This window comes from Lemur catta, chromosome 20 (assembly GCF_020740605.2).
Source record: "Lemur catta isolate mLemCat1 chromosome 20, mLemCat1.pri, whole genome shotgun sequence".
NCBI lineage: Eukaryota > Metazoa > Chordata > Mammalia > Primates > Lemuridae > Lemur > Lemur catta.
In genome coordinates this window covers 23,379,938-23,395,175 of record NC_059147.1, presented here as the reverse complement: position 1 = coordinate 23,395,175, position 15,238 = coordinate 23,379,938, and the positions used below count along the sequence as shown (strand labels likewise).

The following is a 15,238-nucleotide window of genomic DNA, read 5'->3' as shown; positions in this document are numbered from 1 at the left end:
TTTCTTTTCTTTTTTTTTTTTTTTTGAGACAGTCTTGCTCTGTCACCTAGGCTAGAGTGCAGTGGTGTGATCATAGCTCACTGCAATCTCAAACTCTTGGGCTCAAGCTATCCCCCTGCCTCAGCCTCCTGAGTAGCTGGGACAACAGGCTCACACCACTGCACCTGGCAATTTTTTAATTTTTAGTAGAGATGGGGTCTCCCTCCATGTTTCTTTTAAAAAGACTTGTGCATTTGCCCAGGCTCAAGGATATTAAAAGCTCGCACATGAAGCCCATTTCTAGAGGTAGAAATATACTATGATGGCAACAACCATCAATTATAGTCAAGAACTTTTCTGTAACAACCAAATGAATTATCACATAATGCAACAACCCAAGTATTACTGAGCAAAGCACCTTTTGTCACTCAGGCCCTATTCCAGAAGTAACTGGGACTTGGTCAGGCAAGGGTCAGGGAGAATAGAGCCCAGAACGGGGGCTCATTGCAGACGGACTGGATTAGAGATGTAGGAGAGTGTGCACATCTCCCAGGTAAAAAGGCACTGGAGTCCATGGGGCAGAATGGGCTGGTGGCTTTTGCCTGCCCTGCCTTGCCCTCTCTTTGCCCTTTTGGGTGGCCATAGGAGGAAAGTAGTCATAAATGGTGGAGCAATGGTGAAGGCAGCCAGTCCCTCCTGCAGGCCTCAAGAGGTTAAAGTCCACTCCATGAGTGCCCAAGGAGCCCCAGAGGGCATGGGTGCTACCTGCTACTGGTCCACCCAGAGATGCCAGTGGGAGGCACTCAGTCCAGTGGCTGTCTACCCCACTTCACCCCCTCCCACGTACTGTCTTCCCTCTCTGCTATAGCACACCTGACTCCAGGCTGGGGGCAGTCTTCTCTTGTTAAGGTACAATAAGTGGGGCATCACAGGGGTCTCCTAAGCCTGTAGAGGGGTTGCATGCCCCACCTCCTTTCCTCTCTAAGCAGCCCAGGATAGCATGGCCCTCTGGGCCTTGAGGACACCTGGGGAAGCCTTGGTCAGAAGGGCATGGGGGAGTAGTCACAAGTGTACCCAAGCTGAGGTGGAAGGATTGCTTGAGCCCAGGATTTCAAGTTCTAATCCAGCCTGGACAACATAGCAAGATCCCATCTCTTAAAAAGATTGCTGTATGGAGAAGAGTCTGAGGCCCGGGGGACAAGGGCAAAAGCTGGGGCCATGGTCCCACCACACCTCTCCTGTCCTTTCTCCCCAGGACCGCACTTTGTCCTCCCTTTTCCCTCACCTCTGTCCCTAAAACCTCAGGAGAGCCCTTAGGATTGGCCTGCCTGCCTCCAGCTACTCTGAAGAGACGCCTAGTCTTTCCTCCCAGTCTCATCTCCCCCTCACACCACTCATTCACACTCCACGCCACTTCTTTTTTCCAGAATATTATGGGGGTACAAATGTTTAGGTTACATATATTGCCTTTACCCCACCCAAGTCAGAGCTACAAGCTTGTCCATCCCCCACAGTGCGCACCTACCCATTAGGTGTGAATTTACCGATCCCTTCCTCCCCCCTCCCACCTGCCCAACACCTGATGAATACTACTACCATATATGCACTTAAGTGTTGATCAGTTAGTATCAATTTGATGGTGAGTACATGTGGTGCTTGTTTTTCCATTCTTGTGATACTTCACTTAGGAGAATGGGCACCAGCTCTATCCAGGATAATACAAGAGGTGCTAGATCACCATTGTGTTTTGTGGCTGAGTAGTACTCCATGGTATACATATACCATGTTTTATTAATCCACTCATGTATTGATGGGCACTTGGGTTGTTTCCACATCTTTGCAATTGTGAATTGTGCTGCTATAAACATTTGAGTACAGATGTCTTTTTTATAGAATGTCTTTTTGTTCCTTTGGGTAGATGCCCAGTAATGGGATTGCTGGATCAAACCTCCAGGCAACTTTTCACTCCTACTATCCTGCTGCCTGTTTCCTTCATACCTTTTTTTTCCCTGCTCTTTGCTGTGGCCCAACCTAGTGTGGCCTTCTCATCCTCTCTGTCCTAGTTTGGTGCCCTTTCTACTCCCACAGCTTTTGGCATCTCCTTTATTTCATCTGCCTGGGGCTGTGTTGGCTTGCCTCTGTGACCCTGAGGCCCTGGAGGGCAGGGCCCATGTTTTACTCTGCTCTAGGTAGGGCCATCCTAGAGCCTAGCACACAGAAGGGCCTCAAAGGCTGTGGGTTGTGAATTGGACCTTGGGTTGGGGTTTCCCAGGCCATGTCATCTTGGGGAACAACTGTTCCACTTATGCCTGGACTCTGAGGCCCAGTGTGCTGGCTTGTGGCCCAAGGATCTGGGGCATCTCGAGGGCCTTAGCCTGGCTGCTGTGTAGTAGGCCCTGAGCCAACAGGGAGATGGAAGTCTGGATAGTAGCAGGACACAATGGCAGGGGAGAGGCTAGAGCCCAGTGTTGGAGTGGGGATGGGGACTTGGAATCCTTCCGGGGGCTCAGCAAGGCCAGCCCTTACCCCCGACCCTTGGGTTTCAGACTTGAAACTGCACCTGCAGAGTACTGACTACGGCAACTTCCTGGCCAACGAGGCTTCGCCTCTGACAGTGTCAGTCATCGATGACCGGCTCAAGGAGAAGATGGTGGTAGAGTTCCGCCACATGAGGAACCACGCCTACGAGCCACTTGCCAGCTTCCTGGACTTCATTACGTGAGTGTGCCCTGCAGTGTCTTCCCCTTGCACCCGGCAGGATAGCTACACCTGCAGTAGCTGATCCCAGCATGGCTTAGGCCAGCTGACTATGTGCCTCTGGTAGCTATCAGAGCTGATGACAGCTCTGTCAGGCCAGCTCTCATTGGGCACTGCTTTGAGTCCTCCCAGGCTGTGTGATTTAGCTGGTCACTCAACAGCCCTGCACCTCCCAGCTGCCACTCATAAAGCGGGGTCACCAGCAACTTAGCTGCTGGTTACAGATATGGTGGGCAGGCGAGAGTGTCCCGTGCAGTAGTGCTGGGTGAAGCCCCTTTCCCTGTGTCCCTAGTGTTTCAGAGATCGGGGTGGAGAGACCAGGGAAGGTGGGGGCCCTTTTTCTCACTCACCCTACAGCACCCACACTGAACACTCACCAGGCCCCACACCGTTTGCCAGGGTCAGGTGTCAGGGGATGGACAGGGCTCCAAAGAGCCTGGTTCTTTGGATGCGCCATTCAGACTCTGTGGCCCTATCTGGGCTGAGGCTCAGTCTCCATCTGCTCTGAGTGTGGCTCTGGGTCTCAGGGAGTTGGGCAGGGGTAGGGTTGGGGGGCAGGCTGCACATCTAACTGCCTTTCTCAGTTCTGGCCCAAGCCTTTGGGAGCTCAGGTGGGCAGACCCCATGCTTAGAACTCTTGGCTGCCTCTGCTTTCCCATCATCTGAGCCTTGGGTGCAGCTCTGTGCACACTAAGCTCCTGGAGAAGCTAAGCAGAGGAAAGGACCTTGGGACCTGCAGGCTGGGGGAGGGCACTTGGACTGGACAGTCTCTACTTGCCATGGTGCCTGTGGGTATAGGGAGGTCAAGAGGCCCCCTCTGCAGGGATGGCTCTCAAGAGCCATGAGCCAGGGCCTGGTGGACAAAGAAATGACCCCAGCCGAGGTGGCTGGCCCATCCAAGTGGTGGCAGAAGCATGATTGGTGGCTAGGGTCTATGAGTGTGCTCTGCATTGGCAGAGTGTGAGTGTGGTGGGGGAAAGTGTTTCCCTGCACTATTCCAAGTGTTGTTTAGCTTTTACTATAACCTGATTATGGTGCCCCCACTGTCCTTGGGACCAGGCACACCTACCTTGCTTGTCCCTGCAGGGACAGGGTTAGATGCCTCCTGGCTGGCCTGCTTCCCACCCCCAGCAGGTAGCAGCCACTTTTATAGGATTCATTTGCTCAAGTGGGTGGGTGCTGCAGCCAGAGGGCTTCATCCTCAGGTGCAAGCCATAGGCTGGGACACCTGAAGGGCCAGGGAACCTGCCCAAGCTGGGAAGCAGACCCTCTCCTGGCCACAGGCCTCCTTCCCTGGGAGCCTCTCTGCTGTCCTAGCTGGGCCCATGCTCACACTGCCCTGACCCCTGTCAAGGTATGCCAACATGGACTTCCTGGGGCAGGAGGCCAGAGAAGAGGTGTTTCATGTGCTGCTCTATCAGGAGTCACATGCAGCTCCCCATCTGTTGATCAACCTCTGGCCTGAGCCTGTGCATCCCCTGCCCCAAGGCCAGAGCCGCGGGCATACCAGGAAGCAGTGCATTTATTGCCAGAGCCCAGCCTGCAACTTGTTTACACAAGGGTCTTTCAGCTTCCTGGTAAATATTCTGGCCTTCCCAGCTAGGCTAGCCAGAGGAGGCCTAACCCCTTGCCAGTGGTCTGAGGGTAGATGTCATCCATCTCACTGCCCACTGGCCTACCTGCCTGTGCATCTAGCCCCTGGCCTGTCTGCCAGGCCATGAAACCGGAGAGAACAGTGAGCGTGACTAAGGCCGCACAACCGCCAGCTCTTTATTGGAGGTTGGCTGCAAGTACCAAGTGTGCTCAAGCAGCCAAGTGCTATCCTGCAGCAGGCTGTCTGAATCCACCCCTTCCTCGCCCCTTCCATTCATGGGTGATTGTGGCTCACAGTCCTCTCGACCACTCACTCCAGCCCTCACTCGGGAATTGCTCAGCAGACACGTGTGAGCCCATCTGGGCCTGTGGCTGCTTGGTCCATGACCTCGTCATCTCCAATGACCCTGCTCCTTTGCTCCTGTACTCTCCACATTAGCCACCCACCCGTACCGGTGGCTGTCCAAGGCCATGTCACCACCTGGAACTGCTCCACTCCTGAAATCGCTGATTCAGGCACCCTCTCTACCCACTGCCTTCAGGCCCTCCAACCCACTCGCAGTCCCTTGTGGGACACGGGTTCCGGACTCAGCAGGACTCTGGGCCTTGCTTCCTCCCCTACTGTCCCTTTTGTCTTCATTTCCCGCCCTCCCCAGCTGAGATTCCCTGGTCCATCCTTGGAGCACTCTTCTGCCAACATCCGCAGCTCTCTTGGCTTCCCGACTCGTGGTCCCGCCCGGCTGGCAGCCCCCCAGCCCTGGAGGAATCCCAGCAGCCTCTAGCCTGGAGCCACCCTCCCCCCACCTCCATTGCTGGGAGCAAAGCTGGGGAAGCTGGCCTGGGGGTCATGCCTGCTGCCAGGCATGTATGCTCACTGCTCGGCTAGCCTCAGCTCATCCCTGCCCAGTGGCCTCTTGCTCCACCCACTCAGTACCCTGTAGTCCCCCACCAGGACTGGGAAGACCATCTCCCCATCTTAAACACCATCCCTCTCCTGCCCTTAGCCTCCTCTCTGGGCAGATGGCTCCCCTCCCCCTCCACAAAGACAAGAAAACCAGTACGTCTCCAGTGCTGCATCTGTACCTTACCCCCTGAGCCCCACTCCAATGGCAGAAAGACCCTCCTTTTTCCTTGGATCCTTCTACCAATGTTCTGAGTCCCCTCACCTCACTCCCTGGACCCTGAGTGGCCACTCATCTGCATTCCTGTGTGTGCAGAATCTTCCATATTCTTCCCTTCAGCTTCTAAACAAGGTCAAATCTCTCACACCATTAAAAACCCATCTTGTGGGATCTAAACTTTTGTAGTCACTGTCTGTTCTCTCACCTCCCCCTTATCCCTCAAACCTCTAGTCAGTTTCCATAAGTCCTATCGCTGCACCACAAGGGCCAGGCTAAGGTCACCCTTGACCTTCATGCAGCCAAGGTCTCCAGGCCTGACCATAGTGTCCAGTCCCCCACCCTCCAGCCATTTCCCTTCTCTCACAATGTCTCTGTTTAACTTTTACCTCCCTGGCCGCTCTCCCTCCCCCACTCTGCCCTAGCAGGTCATCCCCAGTGTGTGGATGGGGGATGGAGCAGAGAGGGGTGAAGCTCTCCATAGGGGCTGGCACCAGGGGAGTACCCCTAGGCTGGGGACTCCGGACTGGCTTCCTGGAGGAGGTGGCTCCTTGGCTGAGAGGAAAGGCACTTAAGGGAAGAATTGAGGGGGGCGGTTCTAGGCTGAGGGAACTATGCATGTCTTGAGTGGCGAGCATGGAGCCCCAACTCTGTGCTCCCTACAACAGCCTCCAGGTATGGTGCCTGCTCAGGGAATGAGGAAGCCACCCTAGAAATGCCAGAGGAATGTACCCAGAGAGGAGAGTGCAGTCTACCAGGTAGGAGGAGCCTCAGCTAGAGGCCCCATCTGGGTTGTGAAGACCTGAGAGAAGAGTGCCAGCCTAGTTGCTTTCAGAGCTGCTCCAGGATGGCTGGAACAGGCTTCTGCCAAGAGGTGATGAGTTTCCTGTGACTGAAGGTATGCAAACAGAAGCTGATTAAGGCCGCCTCTGCCCCTTCTGTGTGAGACAGTGTCCAAGGCTTTTGTAGGTCCTGGCCAGCCTTCAGCTAGCACACGTGAACAGTGCCTGTTCCGGGCCATGCCCAGTGCCAGGAGGAAGGTGCCTGGATGCAATGGGGTAGTGCCAGTGGTGGTGTAGACAGCACCTGGAGAGGCCTGTGGCTAGCTTCAGCAAATAGAACCAGAGGTTTGCAGCGTGGGGAGGACTCCAGGATCAAGTGGGGATAGGCCACTCAACTGAGCAGGTGGCCAGAGCAGAGGCAGCTGGCTGGCTGGGGGCAGATAGCCTGAGTGAGGTTATTATGTTACTATGTGGTCTTGAGAGGATCCAGCTCAATTTCTTGTGCTAACATGTTAATATGTCCCTGTACCAAGTCCCAGCTGTTAACTTGCTGTGTGACTTGGGATAAAACCTCTATTAGGGTTTTTTGGCCTTGGAGGAGACCTTGATCTGGGCCATTCCATGATGTTTTCCCGTAGGAAAATCAGCCCTGGAAGAGAAGCTGGGAGAGTTCTTGTGGGAGGAGTGAGCCTGGTGTCACTCAAGGTGGGCCCTAAAGGCCTGTGTCCTGGGACAGGTGAGCCTCCCTGGAGGGGGCGTGTTCCAGGCGCCCACTGGCAGAGCCTGAGCGTGGGTAACCCAGGGGAGCTCAGGCCTGTCTTTCTCTTGTGTCAGGGGCCTCATTGCCACCAGCCTGGAGTGTGCAACTGGAAAGAGGCTTTGTCCTAGGACGGTGGCCTCAAGTGCCTAATAAGCCTGTCAGCACATCTGCCATTCTCTCTAGGACATGTCACCCCAACCTTGGGCCCTCCTTGGTCACAGAGGGGCATCAGGTTTCTCTGGGCCTCCCTACCCTGACCCTCCTGCCCTCGCTGTCCATAATCCCAGTTTCTGGGTCCATGGCAGGTCTCTGCAGGCTGGGGCTCCAGGCCTGCTGTGGTTTCTGTGCCCTGAGCTGGACCTGGCTCTTGCTGGAAGGAGTGCCAGCGCTGAAGCGTTCTCCTGGGCCAGAGGGAGAGCACACAGGGGCTCCTTGAGGCCCAGAAGGCTCAGTTCAGGTGGGAGGAGCCAACTGGGCCTCTGGGGAGGGGCAAGATTTTAATGAGAAGATCAGAGCTCACTAGCGCTGCTGTGAGCCACACCTCCCTCATCCTGATCGCTGTTTGACAAATGTATACTGTAGGATTTGGTGGAAAGCATTTCATTTGTTTTTATCAGTAAATAAATATGCCATATTTAATGGGGGAATGTTTCTTCCTTACAAGATCCCCATAGAAATTAATTCAATTGATTAATAATTTGGAATTTTACCTTGTTCTGGTAATAATGACAATGTCACGGGCAAAATTAGATATTTTATCATGGCTTTTGGATGGTAAATGTAAGCTTTTTGAAAGAGCTGCACAAAGAAAGCTCTAGTGATCATGAACTGCAATACAGAGAGAAAACTGAGGCTTGAGAGGTGGTGTACCAGGGCCGTGGCTGACAGTGCTATTCACTTTCTACCCTGGACAGGGCGCTGGAGGACTCAGATGTGATTGAGTACAGATACTGTCACTAGCAGTTCATGGGAGCCCCTGCTGGGAGCTGCAGGTGGACAGGCTGGCAGGGGTACCTAGTCATCGTGGCCTCCTCACCAGCGCCAGACCAAGCCCCAGGGTTGAGAAGGCATCTTGTTCCAGCAGGTGGCACCAAAGGGCACAGCAGAGGGGCAGGAGTGGCTAGGGACTCTGAAGGCTTCTTGGAGAAAGTGGCTTCCTAAACTCCAGCCTAAGACATCCCAAGACTTTGCCCAAGCTGAGTTTTGAAGGCACAGGGCAAGGCAGGGCCTCTGGGCAGAGGAAGACAGGCTGCCCCACCCCCACCCCATAAGGGCCTCTTTGGCCTGGTGGGCAGCTGGCCCTCCACTCCCCAGCTGTCTTCCCCTGGAGGGAGATGCTGACCAGCTGGAACCTCATTCCCTCCTATTGAGGCCAAATGTGGGGAGGAATGGTGGAGTGGCTTTCTGGGGGCAGGGAGGCAGCTGCTGAAGCCAGGAGAGGAGGAGGATTTCCCTGTCTGCTGAAGGCCTCGGGCCTGGGAGGAAGGCAGATGGCTGGCCAGCATCATCTCGGGCAGGCTTGTCCTGTCTCCTGGGAAAGAAGATTCTGACCCTCACTGGGCAGCAGAGAAAGGCAGGGGCTGCTGCTGCCGCAACCTTACAGTCAGCCAGGGGGAGGGACGTGCTGGGCCTGGCACAGGATCACCCAGGATTGGCCTAGCCGGGGTTCAGAGAGGGCCTGGGAAGGGGTTGGGGTGGCATGATCGGGAACAGCCCTTATTCGGCTCAGCATTTCCCTCAGTGTCCAGGAGATGTGTGGCAGGAGAGGTTGCAGGAAGCCAGGGGGTGTGACCACTGCCCTCCATATCTGCTGTCAGCTCTCAAGAGTCAATCACAGCTGGCCTTTTCCCATCACAGGAGGGACAGTAGCAAAGCCAGACGGCAGTGTCTTCCCTGAGGCACCTTCCTCGGGGCTGACTCTAGCTGAGCCCTACCCACAGCATACACAGATATTTTGAGTTGTGGGCACAGGAGGGGGAGGTTTAGAAAGAGAAAACTGGCTTGTGGGGGGTCCCTCTGAGAAGACAAGACTAGGTGGGGAGTGTGGAGCCAGGCATGGGGGCACTGGCCGTGGGGCCACACAGCTCCTCTGCCTTAGAGTGTGGTGGGGCTGGTGGCTGCTGCTGGCCGTCTATGAGCCTTGCCTGCTCTCACAGTGGGGCTGGTGATGCTGGCATTTATGGGAGCACTTGGATAACGTGGGTCCAAGGGATGTGGTTTTCTCCCTCCTCCTCTGCAGAAGGACATGAGAGCCTAAAAGGGCATCCTTAGGCTTGGGGGCAGGGTCTTTGTGGCTGTCTCAGGGAGTGCCATGGCTACGATGGGACTGGATGGGGCACAACTGGAGTGTTGCTGGGTGGTGCATGTGTGGAGTGGGTCCTGAGGTTTGGTAGATTCTGGAGGCATCAGGGACAGAGGGTGTGTGCTGTCCAGGGTAGGAAAGATACAGGCTGGGGCTAGAGACCAAGGCCCAAAGCCCTGGCAGGCTCTCTCGAGGTCCCTCCACTCTGCCAGCACTGTGGGGTTGGGGGGCAGGGGGCTGGCCATTGGGCCTCTTGGCTTGCAGCTGCAAATAGTCCCTGCCTAAGGCCCGCAGTTTGGAAAGGGGGGGGCCTGTCTCCTCTCAGTACACATCCTGTAGCTGACCCAGCCAGATTGGGGGTGGAGAGAGGGTAGCTGCCTGGCCCTGGGCCCAGGAGAGCAGAGGTCATAGCAGGGCGCCGAGCTGGGGGAGTGCGCAGTAAGCAGGGGAAGTGGGGGTCAGGCCAGGACAGGAGCAGGGCCTTTTCCTTCTGTTGCCTTCCTGGAGGGCCAGCCCTCTGAGCTGAGGCCTGGGCCCTGGGCTGCTACCTCCCTCCCTTTCTTCACTTGGTATTGGAAGCCTCCTCCTGCCAGGGTCTTCCCTGGACAGCTTCAGCACTGGGTGCTCAAGATGCTGTTGCAGGGCAGGGCCCTTGCTCTGGCTCACCCAGAAGCTAGGACAGGATCTGTGCTAAGTGCCCAACTCAGAAAAGCAGCCTCCACCCCCGCTCTTATCCTTCCATGAATGCCCCACCCTGGCCCCACCCTGGCCTTGGAGGACATTCCCCTGGGCCTCATTCAGCTCCCGTGTACCCTGAGTTCATAATCAGTGACAGGCTGGAGGACAGTTGTGGCCCTCCCCCCGCTTCACTCTATCCCCACATAGGTGACTACATGGAACTTTTTGCCCCAGCCCCTTTGTGGCAATGTCTTGCTGGTTGGAGGCAGAGCCTTGTCCTTTACCGAGTCTTAACTAGGCAGTCCCACCCCTCCCCAGCGCCACAGCCCTGTCTGCTCCCCATGCACCCTCCAGAGCTGGCTTTCTGCAGGGAAGGGCCTCGAGGAGGCTCAGCCTGGGATTGACCTGAGTCCAGCCTCCTGTCCAGGTCTCAGGATCTCATCCAGGCTGTCCTGGGTGGGTGCCTGGCCCTGGCACCAGGCCCTAAAGGAGGAGGGTAGTTCTCTCTGTAGTGTGGGGCTGTGCAGGTCTGCCTGCCCTGGGCTTTCACTCCAGAGTGGGCCTCCCCCGGCTCCTCTCCAGCCTTCCCTTCCTCATGATCTTCCCCTCTCCCCTCCCCCTCTGTCCCCACCCAGGAGCCAGAGTGACCCTAGCTGGATGGTGGTATTCCCTGCTTACGTCCCACTCATGGAACTCTAGTGCTGGGAATGAAGTCGGGGCCCTCAGCCTCCAGGCCGCAGCCTGCTGGCAGCCCTGCCCTGCCCTTTGCTGCGGCTTCCTCTCCCTCTGCCAGTCCTGACCATGCTCAGTTCCTCGAATGCATCCGTCATTCATTGAATGCCTCCAGGCCTTTGCACACGCTGTTCCCTCTTCCCCAAACATGCTTTCATCTCATAGTCCTTTTATCTGTCAGGCTCCTGGCCATCCCCACCCAGGGAAGGGCTGCACGTCCCACCTCCTGTGCCCATGGTTCCTGTGTCCTGTTAGAGCACTGTTGAGGCTGTCGGGTAGTTACCCGTGTCCCGATCTCTCCAGGCGCATGAATCCTCCTCCCACCAAGGGAGGGGCCATGTTTGTCCTGTGCTCCTGGGGGAGGGAGGTGGTGAGGAACTTGGGCAGGGAGACAGACGAGACATTGGTGCTTATCTGTAGCACCCATGAGTCAGCACATGTTGTAAAGGGGCTGGTGGCCTGTGCGGGACTTGGGGGCGGGGGAAGGGCATGGTGCTGTGCGGGGACTTCAAAGCCCCCTGCCCCGATGGGCTACCCTGCTGTTGTCTGCCGCCTGTAGTTACAGCTACATGATCGACAACGTGATCCTGCTCATCACGGGCACGCTACACCAGCGCTCCATCGCTGAACTGGTGCCCAAGTGCCACCCACTAGGCAGCTTTGAGCAGATGGAGGCTGTGAACATTGCTCAGACACCTGCCGAGCTCTACAATGCCATTCTGGTGGACACGCCCTTGGGTGAGCCGCTGTAGTGGTTGCGGGAGGTGGGCAGTGGTGTCAGCATCAGCGTCTCGGTGGGGGGTTTGTGGACTCCTGGAGGGGGTAGCCCTGAGCCAGAAAGTGAGAGCTGCCCGCTGCTGCTTACCTTTGTCTTCCCCTCAACTTCCTCCTGCCATTCTTCCCCCTTCTGCTCCTTTCCTGTTGCTTTTGCTGGGTCAGGCAGGCTACCCCAGGGCCTGACTCGGACCATCTAACTTTGAAACAGTCCGATTTCTCAGAATACAGAGGAGGGCTGAGCACATGGAGAGGAGTGAGAAAAAGGCCCAAGTCCCTTGGAGTCCTGGGAGCTGGGACAGACTGTGGCCCCAGGCTGGAGCCTAAGCAGAGCCAGAGGGCCGGCTGCCTGCGAGGCAGAGGGGGGAAGTGAACGGTTTCACTTGCCTCTACGGAGCAGGTCCCAGGGGCCAGGTCTGACGGTGTTGGGCAGGATGCAGGGTCCATATCAGAGGCCAAGGAAGGGAGGGGAGTCAGGAGCTTCCTGCAGGGCCCTGCTTAGGCAGTGCTGACTTTCGCCTGCCTAGGAGGTGGAGGAGAAAGCACTAAGGCCATAACCAGCTAGTGCCCTCATAGCCAGAGAGGCACCACCTCCAGGAAGCCACCAGGGTTGAACCACAGGGTTCGAAGCTACACTAGGTCCTGAGCTGAGGGCCCCAAGCCCCACCTGCTGACCTAATCTGCCATAGACTCTCCCAGCAACTCTGAGCTAGTTCTGGGTTGTTTGTGGCTTCTTCAATTTCTCCATCTTTAAAAATGAGACAGACCAGTGAGTCTGCAGGCCCTCCTGGGGGATGTGCATGCTCTGTTCTGCTCTGGCCTCCTTCCAGCCCCGCAGTGGCCCCCTGGGTCACTGGTCCATGCCCACTGAGCTGTTACTTGTCCTAAGGAGAAGGAGGCTGGTTTTCCAAGTGTGGGCGCCAGGCCTTCCTGGGGGATGCAGAGAAGTAGGCGTCAGGCCCTGAATCCACAGCTGCCCCTTGAGAAGGGAGGATGTCATGGCCTCTTATGCAAGCCTGTCTTTGGCATGGTCTGAGCTTGGGTCTGCCCCAGCAATGATTAGATCATGTTATGGCTAGCCGCCTCCTTTATAAATCAATTTTAGGAGCAAGGAGGCAGGAGAAGCTCAGGTCAGTGTGCATTGCCCAGAGTATTGCTTCTGCCACTTCCAAGGCAACAGCCCAGGCTGGGTTGGGAACCCCCAGTACCCACCCTGATGGGCCTTGTGGCAGGGGCCTTCTGTGCCCTGTAAGGCAGTTGAACATCAGCAGGGCTCTCGCCTAGGCCACTTGCCCACCCCTCACACCCGTTTCTTTCTTCCCCAGCGGCTTTTTTCCAGGATTGCATTTCAGAGCAGGACCTTGATGAGATGAACATCGAGATTATCCGCAACACGCTCTACAAGGTAGTGCCCTGCGCTAGCGGTGGGGGATGGCTGTCCGTGGGCCGGGCTGTGGGGTGAGGTGGGACGGTGATTTATGTGAGGTGCTGGGACAGGATGCAGCTACACCAGGCTCCTTTCTCAGGGGCTTGTCTGCTCACTCTCCAGCTCCTGCAATGGGTGCAAGGCTGCGTGGAACAGGTTCTCCATCCCACACTGCCTGCAGCGGGCTCAGATAAGATCAGCAGGAGTGGCTGGCGCTCCACCGCTTGGCCTGTTAGAGCTGGCTCCTGGACTGCCACTCCCCTAGCATCCAGGAGGGTCACGGGCCACCACCCAGGCCATAGCCCTTGGGGCCACGTTACCTGGGCTATTGCCAGCAAGGACGGGCACTTGAGCAAAGGCAACAGTGCGCTCAGTTATGGTGGCGGGAGGGACTGCACCAGGCATAGCCAAGTCCTCGTGTCCCTTTCAGGTTCCCACACTTGGAGCCAGTGCCACTTCGCACTGTCCTCATCCCCTACCTGCCTTCTGCTTCCCACAGTAAGAGTCCTCTTCTGCCCTGCTTGGAGCCAGCTGGCTGACACTTGGCTGCAGCCTGAGCCCAGGGCCTCCATTCTCCCAGCAGGGGCCTGGGCCAGAGTGCAGTGAGAGTCTGGTGGCAGGCGAAGGGCCTGCCTGGGGTTGCAGTGGTGTAGGCAGGGGACTAGCACATGGAGCATGGGCCAAGTGGCAGGAAATTTGCCGCAAAAGTGACAGTTCTAGATGTTCCAGATGAACAGTAGGAGAGAGGTCTGGAAGAAGAGGCAGGCATAGGATTGAGTCACCCAGGGCCTTGAATGGCAGGCTAGAAGTTTGAATTTTATCCCGTGGGCAGGGTTAGCCAACAGAGGTTTCCAAGAGAGCAGAGTGCGTGCAGAAAGCCCCCTCTGGCTGTGATGTGGAGGGCGGATGAGAAGGGATGAGAACAGAGGTAGGAAATTTGTCGACTTACTTTATCCTCAGAACTGCCCTAGGAGCCAGGGCAGGCATCATTATCCCCATTTGTAAAATGGGGAAACTGAGGGCTCAGGGAAGTGGAGTGGGTTGCCTAAAGCTACGTAGTAAGTCACTAGCAGCACCAGGGAGCACACCTGGCTCAGCCTGTTTGCAAAAGGAAGTGCTCTCAGCCACCCGGCTAATAGGGAGCAGGCCAGCCAGTCAGCAGAGAGAGAGAATGTGTGTGTGTGTGTGTGTGTGTGTGTGTGTGCGCGTGCGTGCGCGCGCGCGTGCACACTAGTACTCCCGCCTGCCTAGCTGGCCCATTGCCGGGTTCCCTGCCCTGAGACAGGGTGAGGGGTGCGGCTGTCCCCCCAGCCTCACCCACAGCCTCACCGGGCCTGACTGGTTCTAGCTGGAGTCACTGGCGAGGGCTGCCCGGGCACCAGCTCATAAACACCGACCCAATGCTGTGGGCCCCGTGCCAGGACCGCCCGCCCATCAGGCAATGTCCCAGCCCAGTGGCCACAGATGGGAGATTAGGCGGACCCTCAGCCACCCAGCGGGGGGGAACTGTAGGCAGCTGGTGCAGCAGCCGTGGGCTGGCAGACTCCAAGGGACAGGGCGGGGGTGGGAAGGTGACCTTGGTACCTGGGCCTCTGGGGTCTTGCCAGTTTCTTTAGCTGTCTTAGCCTCCAGAGAAGAGTCTGGCCCCATGCCACCAGCCTCCCTGACCCTGGGATTGGCCTCTCCAGGGATTGGTAGCTTGACTAAACAAATAGGTGGGTAGCAGGACATGGAGCCCAAGAGCTGGCTGTGGCTTCCCCACAGATAAGAACTGTAGGCCCCACCGGGGCAGGCCTCAGGATTTTGGCACAGCCAGCTTGGCTAGCCACAGGGAACAGGTGGCCACAGACAGACTCCTAGAGGGACTGAAAGGTACCACCAAGCCATAGGAGGCAGCTGTCTCTGCCCCCCAGGCCCTCTGATTGCTGAGATCCTCTGTGCTGGGGTCTGTCCTTCCTTCCAGCCTTCTTACTCCCTGACCTGTCCTAGACTTTTGTTCCCTGTGATCTCAGTGGTCACCCTCAGGCTTTCCCCTGAGCCCAGCTTGCCCAGTGTTGCTGGCCAGACCAGGGCTCATGGACTCCTGGGTCCCATCTCTCTTGGGGCAGCAGAGCCTGTGAGCCCAAGTCAGCTGGTGGGTGGTGAAAGGTCTTTGCACCTTGGAGGTCAGAACTCAGCATGGAAAGTGTTCTATGCCTCCCAGCCCTCACCCCCTACTCAGAAGAATAGTCTCTAGCTTGTGTAGCCAGTCTCTGTGACTGTGCCACCAGATGGGACCTGGGGGGTCTGAGTGAAGGGTGCCCATGCAAGGGAGCTCCCCTCGGGGCCTGTAAGACC

General features: G+C 56.8%; 1 protein-coding gene across 1 annotated transcript in view; it reads left to right on the top strand.

Moving 5' to 3' along the window:
- ATP6V0D1 (ATPase H+ transporting V0 subunit d1) overlaps positions 1-15,238 on the top strand; it is a 36,263-nt gene that overhangs the window by 18,994 nt on the left and 2,031 nt on the right. The window contains exons 2-4 of the mRNA XM_045533507.1: positions 2,526-2,697; positions 11,261-11,439; positions 12,801-12,880. Of these exons, the coding sequence (XP_045389463.1) occupies positions 2,526-2,697; positions 11,261-11,439; positions 12,801-12,880 (431 nt within the window). The remainder of the gene's footprint in view (positions 1-2,525; positions 2,698-11,260; positions 11,440-12,800; positions 12,881-15,238) is intronic.